This window comes from Haematobia irritans, chromosome 3, assembly GCF_050003625.1.
Source record: "Haematobia irritans isolate KBUSLIRL chromosome 3, ASM5000362v1, whole genome shotgun sequence".
NCBI lineage: Eukaryota > Metazoa > Arthropoda > Insecta > Diptera > Muscidae > Haematobia > Haematobia irritans.
Genome location: NC_134399.1, coordinates 228,950,382 through 228,969,976, shown reverse-complemented (window position 1 = coordinate 228,969,976; position 19,595 = coordinate 228,950,382). Strand labels below are relative to the sequence as shown.

Genomic DNA, 19,595 nt, shown 5'->3' with positions numbered 1-19,595 from the left:
AAACCAAATCTGGGGATCGGTTTATATGGGGACTATATATAATTATGGACCGATGTGGACCAATTTTTGCATGGTTGTTAGAGACCATATACTAACACTATGTTCCAAATTTCAGCCGGATCGGATGAAATTTGCTTCTCTTTGAGGCTCCGCAACCCAAATCTGAGGGTCCGTTTATATGGGGGCTATACGTAAAAGTGGACCGATGTGGACCAATTTTTTAAGGGTGTTAGAGACCATATACCAAATTTGAGGGTCCGTTTATATGGGGGCTATACGTAAAAGTGACCCATTTTCAATACCATCCGACCTTCATCAATAACAACTACTTGTGTCATGTTTCAAGTCGATAGCTTGTTTCGTTCGGAAGTTAGCGTGATTTCAACAGACAGACGTACGGACGAACATGCTTAGATCGACTCAGAATTTCACCACGACCCAGAATATATATACTTTATGGGGTCTTAGAGCAATATTTCGATGTGTTACAAACGGAATGACAAAGTTAATATACCCCCCATCCTATGGTGGAGGGTATAAAAATCAAAAGCTGCGTGTGAGACAAAGTCTCTTAGGTGTGCTTATTGCACAAAAACGGTGGTTCGCGCAGTTAAATCTATCACCACTTTCCTGTTTTTATCTGATTTTCATTAATTTGGAGGTATAAATTTCTTCCAGACTAAAGGTTTTGGTTTATATCAGTCTATTATTTTGACGAATTGCCCAACCTTGCCTTAGCTGGTTTGTAAACTTTTTCTCATGTTGACCTATCTACCGCCCATCAATTAGACCGTTTACTTGGCACTTTAAGTCGGTTTATATAAAATACACCAATCCCCTTCTTCCTACCTTACGAATCATGTACATTTTAATGGTTCCCAGTAGAAAAAAAAATTGCAAGATCTTCCCAAGTCATTGCATTTAAATTACATCTATGAATACTCAATAAATTGACTCAATTTTCACTTCAAAAGACATTTTTTCTTGAGGTCATATATGTAAACCCTTTTTTCATTAGTCTTTTGGCTATGCTTTTTTGTTGGTTAGTCCAAGAACACGGCTGCACCTGGAGCTGAAAGTTGTAATATCATGTCGGTATTTACAAACACAAACTTACCTGAAGGCCATAATTACTTCTACAGTTAGATGGATTGACTCGTTAATGGAAAAATTCAACCATTGCCATGCCAATATTGGAAAACAAAAATTGGCAAATCGTGAAAAGAGAAATGGTATGGAAAAGGAATGAGTGATTTCGTGAATGGGAGAGATATAAAGTGATATCCAGCGTTAACTTGGTCTTCTTTGGTCTCTTTTGATTTTTGATAGTTTTTTTTTTTTTTTTTGGCATGAAGAGAACAAGAAAACCCGACAAAGGTTGGGTAAAATGAAACGAAAACGCTAACAAATGCGAATGATATTAGTGTTAAAATTTCTTTTTTTTTGTTTGGTATGGAATCGCTTACGGTACGTATTGTTTGTAGGATTTGGATATATTTTTGCTGTATAATTTTTGGCTTTATGTTTTTTTTTCTTCTAAAATCATTGAAGTGGTGGAACGAGTACGAGTTTTTTTTTTTTTGTGAATACTGAATACTGGATACTGAGTACTGAGTCTACATAAATGCTAACAGTCACAATGACGACGACAACCATAAAAGTAGTAATGAAAAATTGAGTTTACTCGGCTTCGCTTATTCGCTTTTTTTCCAGCTTTTCGTATATCGGCTTTATCAATATACGCTTTTCGTTTTTGAATTTTCTCATCTTGGTTTGTTTTGCTTTTTCGTTTTTGGCATATACACAAAAAGGATATTTCCATTTTCATTAAAAATTTGTATTCGTTTTGTTTTTTTTTCATAAGGAACAAAAAAGTTACAAATTAAAACATCGAGTTTAATGAAGTTGATATCATCTTTTTTTTTTTTTGGTTGAAGGGATAGTGGTGAGTGGGGGTCAGTGCAAGGGGGGGGTTGTGGTGGTAGGAGTTGAACGTGATGTTGGTTTCGATTTATGTTCACGACATAAAGTCCAGTGATTGAGCAAAGGATATGTGGGTTAAGCTTATATGAAGAGGAATTGATGGAAAGTGGAGAGGGTGACTGGGTGGGCGGTTGGTTGAGTAGTGCAGTCTGGTTGTGGGAAGTGTGCATTAAGCCAATTACCAGGTATTGTGGTTATTGTTGATTACAGTGAATTCAAAGCAAATTTGACAGCGCAATATACAAAAGTTCGAGTTTTATGAATATAAAGGATTATTAGTTTTTTTGTTTGTTTTTAGATATCGAATCCAGAAAATGGTTATTTGTTTTTTGGTGGGATGAAGGGGGGAGGCTGGGAATTTTGAGAACACAACATCGATTTATGGTATACATGTAGTTATGATTTCCATTTTGTTTTTCTGATAAATACGAGTAACACTACAAACAAACAGACAGTTGAACACAAGACAAGAGAAACCATAAATTAATACGTTTGTATGTATGTGTATATACATGGAGAACAAAACAGACAGACAGACATACAGAAAGTTTGTTAGTTAGGTTTTGTTTTTCGGGGCTATACAAAAATAATGAAAAAAAAAATCAACTTAAAAAAATGGGGCCATTGCAAAATGTTCACACACACACAGAGCAAGAAAAGAGAAAAAGAGGAGCTTTGCAATTTGCCTCAGCAACCACATTAAAGGAAAATATGTTTTTGTTTATAAAAATTTAAAAAAAAAAAACATGTGAAAAACAATTTAAACAAAACATCAAAAAAGGGTATTCACAGACTTAAATGAAATAAAATCGTATTCACACACAAACACACACACACAGAGATCTTTGTTTGGTTAAATGAAAACTAATGAGAGAAAATATCGGAAATGGCAGTGTTTTGTGTTTGTTCTCTTTTTGCTGTTGATGAGTATAGTGGGCCTCTGTGTGTGTGTGTGTGTGTGGGCATATGTTTAAGGCTATAATGTTAGACTGTGAATTTGTGTGTTAAAGTGTGTGCGTGGTGTGGCGTGGCGTGTATAAGGAGTCTTTCATAGCGGCTTGCCATGTGTCATTGAGTGTGGTTGGGTGGCATGTGGAGGATTGTTATTTTTTTTGTGTTGTGTGGATGTGGGTGGTAGTGGTGATTGGTTGACTTCAGGGGGGCAATGTGGCAATGAATTGTTTTATGCACAAAATTAAAAACAAAACAGATCGCTTTGTTAATTAACCAAAGAATCGTAATAGAATTCGATTGTTTAGCTTTAATTATTATTCTTTTTCGTTCTTTGTTTCTCATCAAATACTGGTTTTTTCATTACTTCTTTTCAACTAACCTCAGACACAGGGAGAAGTTTCTATGTACTACAACTGACCTGTAGCACAGTGCCATCAAGGTGAATGTTACAAAAACGAACCCAACAACTGACATTAGTACACCAACTAGGAATACTGTATTTGAGCCATGGTAGTTCTCTATACGAGTTTCATTAGATTGTGTTTAAGAGTGGTGGTAGCGGTGATAGCGTATACGCGTAGTTATTCAAAAAAATTTTGTATTTCATAGATAGATTTTTAACAATAGTTTAGGGTTTTGCGAACGCAATCGAATGTTTCGATATGAGTATGAAATGGTAAACACATAGATATATTTAAAAAAATTAGTATGGTTTTTCAGCGTGTATGGATATGGGTGTTGGTATATTTGTATAAAGTTATTTGTGTGTTTTTTTTTCGTTTGGCAAATAAAAGAGTAACACAAAAATATTTTCAATTAAATCAATATTGAGAATCCATCCATTCCAAACGGGGGTTTGGTTGCGTTTCGTGAGATTCATATCAGCATTTATATTATTAATAATATTTTCAACATTTTTTGTTTTTGTTTTTTATTCGTATTTTAGTCGTTGGCGATGTCGTTGCACAGCATTGATGTTGTCGATGAAGTCAAGTTGTTGTTTCAGCATTTTCACATTTGATATCGAGTGGCAGGAAATATTTAAAAACAATTGATATGTTGTGTTAGCTACATCAATACATCTAAATTGGGAAAAATTATTTTTAAAATGGTAACTGACAATAAAAACCTCCAATGCCCTCTGTTGTTTGCTTGTTTTTTTTTTTTTTTGTTGTTTGTATGTGGGGGAGCAAGGCCTATTATTCTAGCATAGTTTCTAGTTTTCTGTTACATTCTATACAAAATGGGACAAAAATCTCAGCACGCCATGACAATGGTAATCCCAAAAAGCGCGCATTATTCAAATGGATATTGACCTCTTTTTGTTTAGTTCTATTTGAGTTCATTGATGGACAGGGTCTGGCCTGACAATCAGTCAGCCCATCCATTTCAATTCATTCATCATCTACATACTATGCAAAACCAAAAAAAAAAAAAGAAATGCACAAAATGAAATATTCGTCTGGATGTAAGTGTGAGATATGTAACTATATGGGGCTGTCACTTTTCTGGTGAGTGAGTTATGCATATGCATGTATGTAATTTTGAGTGTGTATGCGATCTGTGTATATGTCATGCATAAACGATGAGTTGATTTGTATAAAACAAATATAAAATCCAGAAAGGGAGTTACTGACACCAAGTGAGAAGTAGAGAGAGAGAGAGATTGAAACTCTTGTCACATAGAGAGGGAGAGAACATGAAATAACTAACTGTTTCCATAAATAATTAATTAAGCACCTCCAATCAAACCTTCTTCATCATCAAAACTAACTCACACACATACAGTCACACTCATTCTCATTCATACATACTATCTTATACGCTCCCATACTCATTCATTCATACACTTGGCATTGGATATGTGTTAATAAAAAACAAGAAAAACAAAAACATCCTTCAACGAATACAGGTGGTTGGTGGTCGTAATTTACAGATGAACATGTATGTATGCGAATGGGGTACTTACTAAAGCGATTGAAGGACTTTTCATTTTGCCCTGGTTTTTAGGCTATTTTCACTTATTCATTTTTGTTTTTTGGTTATAAAGGGAAATGCAGTCAATTTTAATATCTATATTGATCCAATTATATTACCAATTTGTTATTGTAGTTATGCTAGAGTGGAAATGAAAATAAACAAATGCAGTTTGTTTGTGTTTTTTTTTCATCTCTTAAGGGCAAAAAGTACACAATGTGGGTGAGCCCGGTCAGACATGTGAATTAATTTTAAATGTTAACGATGAATGTTGTGTTATTGTTAAAAACAAAATGAAAATATGAATGTTACTTTTATGTATACATAACACACAATGTATTGATTTCATATTTGTGTTTGTTTTTTGTCTTGCTGTTAATTTCCATGAGTGGTAAGTGGGTAAATTAAATTTAAATATGTTGGAAATCTATTCAACAGTGAAATTGAAAATCATATAGACAAGTGATAGTTATATTTATTTCTGAATTTATTTGTTTGTTTTTGGCATAGAGTGATTACAAAAATATTAATCGATAGCAGAGAGAGGTTTTGTGAAAATCTCTATTTTCAGGAGAACTTAAATTGTGTGTGTTTTTTTTAAATATATGAAATTAAATCAGTTATGCAAGTTGTTAAATAACTTTCCTATATTCTTTCAACTAAAATGTATAGATATACCCCCATATTCATAAAAGTTAACGTAAACGTGAAACCTACTATTACCATACAAATTCCTTCGATCAACTATCAGTAAATAATTATGAATATGGAAAATAGTCTTCAAAACTAAATTCAATTACTTTTTTGGAAAAACAACTCCAGTTTAGATCAACAATTTGAAAAGCTACACGGGATTCTGTTTATAATTTTTTTGTACGATTGTGGATAGCATCACAACTTTCTATTTTCTAAGTTGAATATATGAATTAGAATTGATTTTTCGGTTTAAAATAAATAAATTATGATATTCCGATATGAACTGAGATGATTGGCAGGGTCGATTAATGAAAAATTGACAACGACATCTAAATCTGAAATGCCAATCGGAGTCGTCAACTTTTAAACCGATACACAACAGAAAAAATATTTTGTGATTCACGAAATTAATTGATAAAAAATAATTTTTTAATTGAAATTGCTTCAGTCATGAAAATGAATAAATTAATTAGAAATTAAAAATATTTTCGAGAAAAACAAAATTAATTGATTTTTCCGACAACTTCCATTCAATTACCATATTTTAATTGGTCTAATTAAAAATTTAATAGAACGAAATTTTTAAATGGGTGGTAATCAATTATTTATTTTTTAATAATCATTTCACCTTTAGATGAAATAATTTTCTTGTAATTTTATTACGTTTAGCGTTTTTTACGATTTATTTTTTGAAATTTTCCTTGGATTTGAGTCAAAATTTTATGTTACTTAGTATGCACAGAGAAAGAATTTTCAATGGTGGCAAATTTTATCCCTTTAATTTTTGGAAAGTTTTGCCAAAAAAAAAATATTTTTAATTTATTTGCTTTTAATATAAGTTAGAAAATACATTTTTTAAATAGCTAATGTAAGAAATTAAAGACATCAGTTGTATTGTTGTAGCTAAACAATACAATTATTAATACAACTCAGTAAATTAAAAACAAAACAATAAGAGAGGGAAAAATTTGCCACCACCATATGATTTAAAGTTTAAGGACAATTGGCATTACTTCAAATAGATTCAATTGTTTAAATTTTGTGACTTTTTATCGTATATTTCGTTATTGAAACAGACACAAACATTTAATATTTGAAATGATCAGTGATATATATCAATTAGGCTAAAATCGACTTTGTAGTATTTATGCCAATAAATACTAAGGCATTGAAGTGGATTTTCTTGGTAGGTCAATAAAATATATTTCTTTCAATTAAATGACATTGAAAAGATATCTTATCTTGTTAAATAGCGAAAAACCCCTAAACCATTGGACAATAATCTAAAAGTCTAATATTAAGACAAACAAAAAGTGCTTAGTTTTGGTGTGTAAATTAAAAAGGAAGATAAGAAGTGCACCAACACAAAGTAAATAAGAAATAAAAAACAATTTGGCATAATGATATTGACCAAGTTCATTGAATGGATGACAAGAAGTGTGGTAAGTAAAATGATATCATTAGAGAAGTGTTGTTATTGTGGAAAACATTAAATTACGAATATATTCACAAAAAAAAAAAACAACAAAACACACCCACATGTGTTTATTAGTCACATACACACACATACACATACACACACAGTCCATTCATACAACATAGAGAAAGACTTTTATAGAAAAACATTGAAATAAAGACAGAAAAATACATAGAGACACACACAGAGAGAGAGAGAGATAGAGATTTAGAAGAATTGAAATATACACATACATATACATAAACACATATATGTACATATTTATTATTTTAAGGATTATACGAATAATAATAACATTTGTATTTTATAGATAGGACATACATAAATATATCAATACCCATACACACACATACGCACACACGCGCTCTCATGTATGTACAGCATTATTATATGATCCTTGATAGAAATATACATATAGACAATCATCTCTATCATTAAGACTTTGAAGGAAATCACTAGAATAAAACAGCAAGACAGTGAGAGAGAGAGAGAGAGAGTGATAGAGAGAAGATGGTAGAAAGGAATACCGAAATTAAATTGACATGGAATCTTAAACACTTGTTCATCCACTCACGCTGATATGATGATTAAAATCAAACGTTATTGTTGTTTTTGCACAACACACAAATTTACATACGTACAAGACATACAGATACACTTAGATAACATACATACATAGATACATTCATATATGGGGTACTTTTTGATACTAGTGGATAATTATACAATATTGTGATTCAATATGGTACACAGATACGAGAATTGATGTGGCAATCCATACACGTGGACATGTCATTCTTCACAATTTGTATAGCACATCAACACAAACTCAAGTAAACACACACACACACAAACACATTCACTTGAATGTGATGCATCACATGACTTATGAGTATAATGATTTTACTCAACCAACAGTACAAATATATACGCACTCACACGCACACACACACACACACTCATAGTGAGATGTTTATAGGCAAAGAGGCCCACGTGCTTAAAGTCTTCATGAGTTTACATTTAAAAATAGCAGTCCTTACCATAATAAATTTGCACGTGGGTATAAGAACACATGTGTGGATGCGAGTGCGTGTGAGTGTGTGCATTTGTAAGGCTATTAGGCCTACTCTAAGCTTAATTAATTAAGTCAACCAACTAAGAAATTTTCCATTCATACGGTAATGTAATTAAAGAACCTTGTTTATATGCTCCAATTGTAAGATGCAACCATTCATATATTTCTATTGTATTCTACTCTACTCATAGATTTAAACCTATTAAGCATCGTAATGCCAACATTATTATTAATACGTAATTACAAATTATTTACTAAATAATTGTTAGGCTTTTCATAGAATATACTCTATAGTTATAATTAATTTTTCAGGACTATATTGAAACTTTATTTCCCAATGTCCTTTTACAATTGCTTGCTAGTCTTGTTTTAAGATTTTAATGAGTATATAATTTGTCCTTGAGATGAGCTCAACTAGAAATGTTCATTTGAATGAAATTGTATTCAGGTCAAATATTATAAAATTGTGAGAGTTTTATAACGAGACCATATTTGTGGGTTTGCACTTCAATCGTAATGTAATTTAACTAATTGATCTGTTAAAGTAAAAGTGCTATAATTCTATTTTTTGGATATGCAAAAGATTTGTTATAAAGTTTTTTTTTTCTTGTCCCAAGGTTAGGTTAGGTGGCAGCCCGATGTATCAAGCTCACTTAGACTATTCAGTCCATTGTGATACCACAGTGGTGAACTTCTCTCTTATCACTGAGTGCTGCCCGATTCCATGTTAAGCTCAATGACAAGGGACCTCCTTTTTATAGCCGAGTCCGAACGGCGTTCCACATTCCAGTGAAACCACTTAGAGAAGCTTTGAAACCCTCAGAAATGTCTGCAGCATTACTGAGGTAGGATAATCCACCGCTGAAAAACTTTTGGTGTTCGGTCAAAGCAGGAATCGAACCCACGACCTTGTGTATGCAAGGCGGGCATGCTAACCATTGCACCACGGTGGCTCTGAAAGACGATACATTTTCATGTTGTCCGATTCGACTTAAAAATGGGTATCTTTACATATAAGAAAATTTTGTTTGACTAAGACCAACATTCTAGTCTTCCATCCAAACTAAATCTAATGTAGCCAATTCCTTTCTATGGGGGCATTGGGAACTGTGAATAGAAACTATTATCGCCTATAATTTGAACATTTTTATTTAGAATAAAATTTGTAAAGGATCCAGAGATCCTATTACCGTTAAAAATCCCTATCCTCTATTCAACTCAAGGGCAAGAATGCAATATCTTCAAAATAAATTAGAAAATCTGTTTTTTAACAAAAATATTTATTTCTTATAAATTAAAGAAAGTTGTTCATATCACAGAGAAGGAATAAGACCCAAATTGATTCGATTTCGAGTGAATTTTTTTCGTACGAATTGATTTTCGTGCAATTTACAGAAACATGGCATTAGTTTATATTTTGAAAACAATTTTTTTTTAATTAAAGAAAATTAGTCTTACTTAAATTCCATTATTTTAAGATTTTTTCTCTACGTCCAACCTAAAGCTACTGCCACAAATTCCCTTCAGTCGAATAAGTGGAAGCTGTAAATATAATCAATTATCGCATGTAATTTAAATATTATTATGTACTTAGAATAAAGTCTCTAAGCCCTTAATCTTATTCCCATTAAAACTTCCTATACACTAATCACCTCAAAGTCAAGGATTTAACATCTCCAAAATAAATTATATATTCTAAATAAGTTTTTATTTTCTTAAAACAAGATTTATTTTCTTAAACTGAGGAAAATTCGTCCTTCTACAAAGCTTTTTTTTAAACCTCTCATTATACCTTTACCCTTTCACTACTGATGTCCACCTAGGAGGACATTCGAAAACGACACCAAACTCTATTTCCCCACTTAGTTTCGATTTATTTTTCGATGTTATTTTAAAGTAAAGATATAAATAAATAAGCTTTAAATATTTTCCATATAAACAATAAACAAGAATATGAAATTTTGAGTCCAGTAAATGGAAATTCATACAAAAACTATAGTTAATATTTTTTTCCAGCTCTTGTTTGTATTTTTTCTCAGACTTCGAAAGATATTATGGACCAAACAGCGCTTATTTTCGTCAGGCCATTTAGTTACAATTCAAGAATCAAGTTTTCAGAACAAACTCATATAGCTCTTGAAGTAATTGAGATAGGCCTTAAAAATTAAAATTTTTGTTCTACATGATGTACAAGTACAAGTAAGCCCAGAAGAAAAATTAAAGTTTTTAACATTAGGATTATTTCGGTAGTGAAAGGGTTAAATAAATTCCGTGGGGACACTGGTAGCTGCCAAAATCAATAATTATGACAAATAATTTCGCCAACGATTTTACTAATTGCAATATAAACCCGGGAACCCATACCTGAAAAAAAACAAGCCAACTCATAGTCAAGGATGAATCATCTTCAAAATTAATTAGAAAATATTTTTTTAGAGCTTATCTTATTAATAATTTATTTGAGAGAATGACATATATTTTCTTTAAATAAAAAAAAAAATCTTCTTACTTCAATGCTAATTAAAAACCCCCATTTTAAATCTTATAATATAATAATATTTTTTCTTTGATCGTAATACAAATTTTCTTTTTTAAAAACTTCTCTGTATACCCAAATTAAATGTAATGTACCCAAATCCATTCTGTAAGGGACAGTGGGTCCTGCAAAAATCAACAATTATGGCAAATAATTGTGCCAATGCATTTATTATTTAGAATAAAACTACAATCCAAGCCCTAAATGTGTGGACTGCCATAGATTATTCTCGTATCTGTGTTTTTGTATTCGTTGAGCAAGTATTTATTTATATATGGGGGCATTTTAACACACATCCAAATAGACACACCCACGCACACACACACTGCATATCTCTCGTTTGCGTTGAGTGGTGATGTTAGTGATAGTTGGTTTCGTTTGCGTTGAGTGGTGATGTTAGTGATAGTTGGTTGGTCTTCTTTTGGGCCCGCATTGTTTGCGAGGAAGGACAGAAAATCAAGCGAATGTCTTTTATTCTAAGGCTCCTTGAGCTTTTTTGTTTAGATTTCGTTTTTGAACGCACATAGCGTGTGAGCGTGAGTCTGTGTGTGTGCATGTGAATTATTATTTGTTTGTTAGTAAAAGCGTTTTAATTGTGAAAGTGTTTGTTTTTTCTTTCTTCTTTATCCATTATCCATGTTTTGTGGATGATGTTCTTTTTTTCGAAATAATAAAAAAAACTAACAACAGAATCAACTAAAAAGCCATAAAATAAAAAGAAGAGTCCCACATCTTTTATTCGATTTTTGTTAGAAAAGACAAACACACACCTCCTTAAAAGATGAGAAATCGTTAAGAAAAAAAAAATAAATCTCAGATAAAAGCAAAAACTTGATGATAGCCATCTAACAATAAACAAAATCATAAAATGTACACTGAAAGAATAAAAAACATAAATAAAAAACAAGAGACCTCAAATACAATAAAAAAAAACATAAACATAAACAATATGGTCACATATGTTTGATGGTTTGCTGGGTACTCTACCTGTAACAAACGGCCAATGTTGCGAAACTAATGAAGACGCATTTCACGATTACGGTTAATATGATGACCATGGATAATGTGCTGATTCTATCTTGTTCTGAGGAGGCTGCAATGGGTGAGGTGGCGTATAAAAGCAAATTTCAAATGAAGGAAACACAAAAAGGAAAAGAAATACATAGGGTGTGCGATTTCATTCTTATCAATGAAACGCATTGTCTGTCTACCACACAGACTTTCCTCCACACATCATCTCATCTCAAAAGGGGAAGTAGTCAAAGGTAGATCTTTTTGGTGTATTTGTGGCTTAGGTATGTATGGGTGTGTGTGTATCGTCCTCTTATGGATTACCATTGTCATTTTCGAAATTCACTTTTTTTTTTGGCGCTAAACTTAGGTGTGAGAGTGTAAATAAAATGCCCGCCTGGCTGACTGCATCCTTAGAGTTGGAATTTTGGATTTTGCCAGCAAGGCTGGGGCGGAGAGGGATTGTAAGATATACATTCTCCCTCCCGCCCATACCCTTGACGATTTATTTTGTTCATTTGATTTTAAGTAGATCACAGTTTAGTTTTGTGATTGTGGTGTAGATTTAGCTTACCATACGGCGTCTCCTTCTTTTCCATTTTGATTGTGTTTTCTTGCGTTGGCAGGGCTTCCGTTGGCAGTGGTGTGGTTAGTAAGACAATCAGGCTGCAATCAAATCCTCCCCATCCCATGTCACAGAAGCATTTATTTGTGTTTGTACAAACCTGTGGGGGAAGACGACAAGAAGACAAGAGAAGGAAATCAATCTTTTTAGTAGGACATCACCGCTGGCACATATGGCCTTCGTAGATGAAAATTTGCGCTGAATTTTGTCGATGGTCAAATAAATAACAATTGTTTGCGGATTCTGTTCTGTTTTGTTCTGTATTTTTTATGGTCTCCATTCATTCCTAGTAAGGAAACCTTAACAACTGCTCGCTAATTGGAATGGATTCTTTTTTCTCTCTCGATATTTTTTTCTTCTTGCCGTTCAAAATTGTGTTGGCAAGGCATCAAAGAAATGCCAAAGCCCTAAAGGAAACAAATAAAGCTTTATATTTGTTGGACATGGCCAAAACCACGGGAGATATTATTGCAATAACCTCTATTCAGAGCCCAGAAGATGGAACGGAGAGGGGTGGGAGCGGACGACGAAATGGCTGAGTAATTGACACTTACCCCTCGATTGGAACATTCCTGGCCCAGATTGTTGGTGGGGCATTTTGTTTGGTCCACATGTGGAAAAATGCTGACACATGTCTGATTCAGACAAATCAAATTTTCGCCACATGGTGTGCCATCTTTGACTAGGCCATGATCGGGGGTTTCTCCAGCAGCAACACCTTGGCCACTGGCGGCTCTATCAAAAGAAATAATCGAATTGTTAATGTAATCCCCAGAGATTCTTGAATGGCCTTTGTTACTCACTTGCACTCGTATTCCATGCCTTTGATAGAGATTATGGTCCTGGAGTAGAGGTCACCTTCATTGACTGGCTGTCGTTCTCCCTCCTTGCATTGTAAAGTACCACACTGGACATTCCTATAGAGAGAGAGAGAGAAGAGGCAATTGTGGTGAGCCTTTGAGGTTTCTCATAGGCGATTATCTTCTTCGACTTACTCTGGTTCACATTTGATGTAGTTGTCTTTTCCATTTTGACCACAATGGCCACTAATGGAACCCTTTGAGTTGAATTGTTCGAAACACTCACGATCGGCAGCCACCCCGCCATATCCCCAAATGGCCTCACATTGAAGATTTAAGGTGGGGCATTTACCCTGGAAGCAATAACCTGGAAAGAAGAATCAAAGAGAAAAACAATTATCCCTTGCTCTTCTGTCCAATCAGCAATGTCCCCTTGTAATTGTCAACATACCCGACACTCCAGATTTGGAGTGACCACAGGGAGATCCATTTTTCTTAAAGACATCCATAGGGCATTCACCAACTTCTCCATCACAATATTCTGGTAAATCACATTCGTTATTTGAGTCACGGCATATGTGATCCTTGGGACGCAACTGTTCCACCACCCCGACACAGGGATAAGCAACGAAAATAAAACAAGGAATGTCATTAAAGTTTCCATCATGCCACAGACTGGCAATAGCAACTTACACGACACTGGTCACAACAGGCTCCGTTGGCACATTGGGCCTCCGATTTGAGTTTACATGTAATGGCATCACAGCAAGGATCCGAGGCACACTCCTCGAAGGTACCACAGTCACATTCTTCGTCTTCCTCCACTATTTTGTTGCCACAATTGCGACGCATTTCAATCTTAATGGTGGCAAATAGGACAAGGACATCATTACCGTATGCGAGCGTGTGTTCAGTTCCATGAAAAAAAAAATGTTGGAAAAAGCAATGCCAATGAAATTAAATAAAATAAAAAAGAAAGTGAGGAGTTAAAAGTTGGCAAGCAACTCGTATAGCAAAAATTATATTCACAAAAATACATCAAAGAATTCCCTGGAAAGGCAATATGACTACATTTATACATTCAAAGAAAAATATTAAGAAGTTTTGTTTTGTTTTGTTTTTTTTTTTGGAATTTATAGAAAATTTCAAAATGAAAATAGCATCCCATAAATTTTTATTTTGTTTGTTTTTTTTTTTGATTAATTTGAAATCACAAGAAACTTCCATTGAGTGGAAAATCAAATTTTATTCGGTAGTTGTGGTAACCAGAACTTTGGCATCGGAGTCCTAGGAATTTGGAGTGGTAAAATCTTTCGCCAGCTAAGCCATAATTTGAAAAATATTACATATTTTATTTTATTTAATTTTTTTTTTTGAATTAAAACAAATATTTGAATTTTTCCATCGAATAAAGGAAGAGATGTCGTGCTATAATGAAATATACTCTGAGAGTAGTATGATTTTGATTACTGGAAATGACTATTATTCTGTGCAAGTAATTTATTATTTTTGTCATAGGATGTCCACCATTTCAACGGCCGTTGTACTGTATTTCCACCTGTGATACGTATTTTGGGGTTTTTGTGGTATTTTGCCAAATAAATAATTTTTATAATTTTTCATGATTTTTAACTCATTTAACGTTTGTCTGAAACTTTTGACTTTGAATACTTTAACAAATTTGCAATTTTTCTAAAATGGATTTGGCAGTTTTTGTTTGACAAAATTTAAATACTTTGTACCATTTTAATTAATTTTACTATGTTTCTCACCAATTCGAAACAAAAAAAAGTTAAAATTGTCAATTTAAAATATGAACAAAATAAGTTATAAAAAACTTATTATGTAGTGAAAACTAGTTATTTTTGGGAGGAAATTTTTGGAAGTGCTTTTAAATTTATGTCTTTAGACTTACATTTTTTTTGGCTGTGTATATATGTCATAAAAACTATAGATTAAAATTTGGCTCTATTCTACAGCCCTGATGGGAGCTGACTTGAATTAAATTGCGTCTTTAATATGTGAGAAACAAGGAGGTGTGTAGACATCACCGCAAAGACAAATGCGAAGTTTGGTTCCAATCGGATTACTCCTTCACGTACCTTCCATACAAAGGAGTATGGAGTACCTCCCATATATTTCAACGGTTATAAAGGGTGGTTAAATTGTAAGGGCCGATGTTGAATGTGAACCACACCTAAACGCCAAGTTTTTTTCCCAATTTTATTTGACATTTCTCTATTTCAGACTTATTCAATTTGAACCATGGACGTCGTGAATGGGGAGAATGGTTCCAAGAAATGGCAACAGTGGATGATCAATTTTCGAAGAAAATCTTCTTCAGTAATGTGGCACATGTTCACCTCAGAGGATTCGTCAATAAACAGAATTGCCGCATTTGGGCGAATGAGAATCCAAGAGTGATTGTTGAAAAACCAATGCACCCACAAAGAGTGACTGTTTGGTGCGGTTTATGGGCTGGCGGCATCATCGGGCCGTATTTTTTCAAAAATGAGGCCGGTCAGGCAGTTACTGTGAATGGTGTCCGCTATCGTGAGATGATAACGAACTTTTTATGTCCCGAATTGGAAGACATGGATGTGGACGATATGTGGTTTCAGCAGGACGGTGCCACTTGCCACACAGCTAACGAAACAATGGCTCTTTTGCGCAACAAATTCAATGGCCGTGTTATCTCACGTAATGGCGATGTCAATTGGCCGCCAAGATCATGTGATTTGAGACCGTTGGACTTTTTCTTTGGAGTTATTTGAAAGAAAAGGTGTACGTCGATAAGCCAGCAACAATTCAAGAGCTAAAGGATGAGATAATTCGGCACATTAACGGCATAGAACCTCCATTATGCATCAGCGTCATCGAAAATTGGGACCATCGGATGAAGGTGTGCCACCGAGGTCGCGGCGCCCATTTGGCCGATATTTTGTTCCATACATAATTGAGTAATACCAATATATTATAATAAAATAAAATTACAATAATTTCCTAAATAGTTTGTGTTTTATTCAAAATCAACATCGGCCCTTGAAATTTTAACCACCCTTTATATTGCTTTTTCAAAATTTGGTATGGTTGAAGCCGAGATATTGAGCCAAATTTGAAAACCCTAGGTGGACCGAAACCCTACTAGCGGGCCTCTGATCAACTTTTAATTTTTTTTTTTTAGAATTTTGAATCGTTTTGTTAAATAGATTTGTTTTATATTTGTTGTTAGCTTTAAATTAAAAAAAAATAAAATTATGCTAATTTTGAAAAGGTAACGCAAAAGTTTGTAAAATAGGTGAAAATTTCATTAATTTTTTCCTTTTGGCAATCTTGGTGGTTTTTTTTCTAGGACTTGTAACCAACAACTATATCTTTGAATTTCATTTCTGTTTTTATTTTGCTTTATATTTTGTTGTTAGTATTCAATTCAAAAAATTAAATTTTGCTAATTATGAAAACAAAACAAACTTTTGTTTTGCTTGTAAAGAATATAATATTTGATAATATTTTTTTCTTGTTCTAGTCAATTATAGCAAAATTTTATTTTTGTTCTCGAAGCTAGATATCACAGACTATAGATTAAAATTTGGCTCAATTCTACAGCCCTGATAGGAGCTGACTTGAATGAATTTGTGTCTTTAATATGTGAGAAACAAGGAGGTGTGAAGACATCACCGCAAAGGTAAATGTCAATCGGAATACTCCTTCACGTACCTCCCATACAAAGGAGTATGGAGTACCTCCCATATATCTGAACGGTTATATATTGCTTTTTCAAATTTGGTATGGTTGAAGCCGAGATATTGGGCCAAATTTTAAAACCCTAGGTAGACCGAAACCCTAGTAGCGGGCATCTGATCAACTTTTAATTTTTTTAGAATTTTGAATCGTTTTGTTAAATAAATTTATTTTATAGCAAAATTTTATTTTTGTTCTCGAAGCTAGATATCACAGACTATTAAAATAGTAAATTAGAATAGTAATCGGGGTACATATTTTTTTGCCGATTTCGAAGCACTGAACACCGTTGTAAATAGCTGAATCAATGTCACCTATCCCATCACATTATAGTTTTACATAAAGGAAGCTAATTTGTGTGGAGTGCCCTCTACTTATTTTTTACATGATCTCGTAGGAAAATGGAATGGGTATTCAAGCACACGTAGAAACAAAAATCTTGATGAAAAATTACCTTGTAAAGATACGTTATTATTTTGTTTTCTTCCCGTATTCTATTCGATGAATGTGAATTTTCTCGGGTGGTGTATTTTGTGTGACAATGATATTTTGGAATTTTTGTTGGACATTATGAACAAGAAGAATTTGTGCAAAATTAGAAAAAATGTTAGTTTGGAGTTACTTCCCAGCAAAAAAAAAAAAAAAAGCGTCGCCAAAAAGTAGTAAAAATGTTCTTTTTGGATCCGGAAGTGGTGCAAAATTGGCGCAAAAGCGATGATTTTAACATGGGCTTGTCATATGTCGGATGCCCGCCACTTCAACAGCTGTTGCAATGAATTTGCATCACTTCTTAAGGTGTGATGCGAATCCAGTGATTTGGATGTGATTAAAGAAATTTTGTGATATTTTGACAAATAAATAATTTTTAAAATTTTTTATGATTTTTAATGCATTAGAACACTTGTCTGGAACGTTTGACATCAAATTTTTTCAAAAATTCGCAATTTTTCTAGAGGGGATTTAGCATTTTTTTTCGGCAAAATTTAAATAATTTGAACTATTTTATTAACATTTTAATCTGTTTTTAAGCCATTTGAAACAATAAAATTTGAAATTTCCCATTAAAAATATGAAAACAAGCGAGATAAAAAAAATTGACTCAAATAAACTTACTTTGCAGATAAAATAAAGAACATTTTTGGGAGAACATTTGTGGAAGTGCTTTTACAGTTGTGCCTTAAGAAGAACTTCCAAATTTTTCTGCTGGGTTATTACTATTACCCAGCAAAAAAGGTGCTTCCAAAAAAGTAGTTTGGATCCCCAATCTGTGATCCGGAAGTAGTGCAAACTTGGATCATCTCCAATGAATTTTACATGGGCTTGTTATACGACGGTAGTACTCCCTTTTTGGGATCCTTTGCATTGCTTTAAAAGTTGTGCCCTGGAAGTTAATTTGAATGAGGAAATTTAAAACGCGAAATTTTTTGTTTTTTCAACCAATTTAATTTTTTTTTTCAACCATATGTTTTATTACACTATTATTTTCCTATTACCTAATTTTTTACAATTTGAAAAACTTTTTCGCTCCGACCAGGGGTTGCACCTGGGTTTGATGGCACCATAACAGAACGCCTTAGCACACTCAGCCACAAACGCCATTGAACATAAAGCGTCGAAAGGTCAATTCAAATGTTTGTGATATGATCGTAATACGACACCAAAGAATAACATTCTAATTGTTCCTCGAGATGTTCGAATCTCACCAGAGGCAATTTTTTTTATCAAATATTTTTCTAAAAAAAAAAATTTTTTAGGTTTTGCATCATTTTTATTTTTTATTTTCGGCATATATTTTCGTATAAATATATTTTTTTCTATTAAAAATCAACAAAAAATGAAAAATCCTCGTAATTTGCAAACCCTTCTCAAAAGAACTTCCATGAAAGCGAAAAAGTCAAACTTATTTATTAATTTTCTATTTTTTTTTAATTTTCTATTTTTTTGGTGAAATTTAATTGTAAAAAAATTGCACTTAAAATTGCCTGATTGCGTACTTTCTAATACTTGTCCACAAGGATTGCATCGAAAGTAGAAAAAATCATTGGGGGATCCCAAGATGCGCTTTAGAAGAAATGATTGTGGACTTGTCCAAAAGGACTGCATCGGGAGTGGAAAAAAATCATTGGGGGATCCCACGATGCGCTTTAGAAGAAATATTTGTGGACTTGTCCAAAAGGACTGCATCGGAAGTTGAAAAAAATCGATGGGGGATTCTGGAATGGGCTTTAAAAGAAATGTTTGTGGAACAACTTCCAATTTTTTTTGCTGGGTACTGATAGTGTTGCCTTTTACTGATAGCTTTGCAAAATGTTGGTGATATATTGTCTAGGAGCTACAATTGAATGTTATCGGATAAGGACGATGCTTAGAACTAAAATACAATTGTAGCGATTTTGTAAATGGTCATAAACGATGGGATGATAAAACGTCACTTGTGAAATTCGGGTTGTGCATGACCCGCTCAAGGGGTTATTCCATCTAGCTTAATATGGCCATGGCCATGCGTTCTCAATGATTTCATAACAATCTAACAATGTTCTAAACACAATTGCATAAATATCGCATCAGTTTTGGGATTATTACAGATTCACATATGGTTCCCTAATCTTGGCAGTTTCTTATTTAACACTCTTTACATATTTCCATTTTTTCAGTGTACCGTTTTTGACTTCACATTCATCCCATTTGTACATACAAATGATGCTGGAGGCAGGAAAAGT

At 33.3% G+C, this 19,595-nt stretch overlaps 1 protein-coding gene across 12 annotated transcripts in view; it reads right to left on the bottom strand.

Annotated features, from left to right (window-relative positions):
- The window catches only part of mmd (disintegrin and metalloproteinase domain-containing protein mind-meld), a 575,647-nt gene that overhangs the window by 46,568 nt on the left and 509,484 nt on the right, over positions 1 to 19,595 (bottom strand). For 10 of the 12 annotated variants that reach the window (XM_075298290.1, XM_075298293.1, XM_075298297.1 and 7 more), the window contains exons 13-19: positions 13,828 to 13,992; positions 13,586 to 13,730; positions 13,330 to 13,501; positions 13,138 to 13,251; positions 12,889 to 13,069; positions 12,284 to 12,434; positions 3,317 to 3,455 (exon numbers count right to left, since the gene is read on the bottom strand). In XM_075298290.1, the coding sequence (XP_075154405.1) occupies positions 3,317 to 3,455; positions 12,284 to 12,434; positions 12,889 to 13,069; positions 13,138 to 13,251; positions 13,330 to 13,501; positions 13,586 to 13,730; positions 13,828 to 13,992 (1,067 nt within the window). The remainder of the gene's footprint in view (positions 1 to 3,316; positions 3,456 to 12,283; positions 12,435 to 12,888; positions 13,070 to 13,137; positions 13,252 to 13,329; positions 13,502 to 13,585; positions 13,731 to 13,827; positions 13,993 to 19,595) is intronic. The other 2 variants (XM_075298292.1, XM_075298294.1) reach the window with 1 other exon arrangement.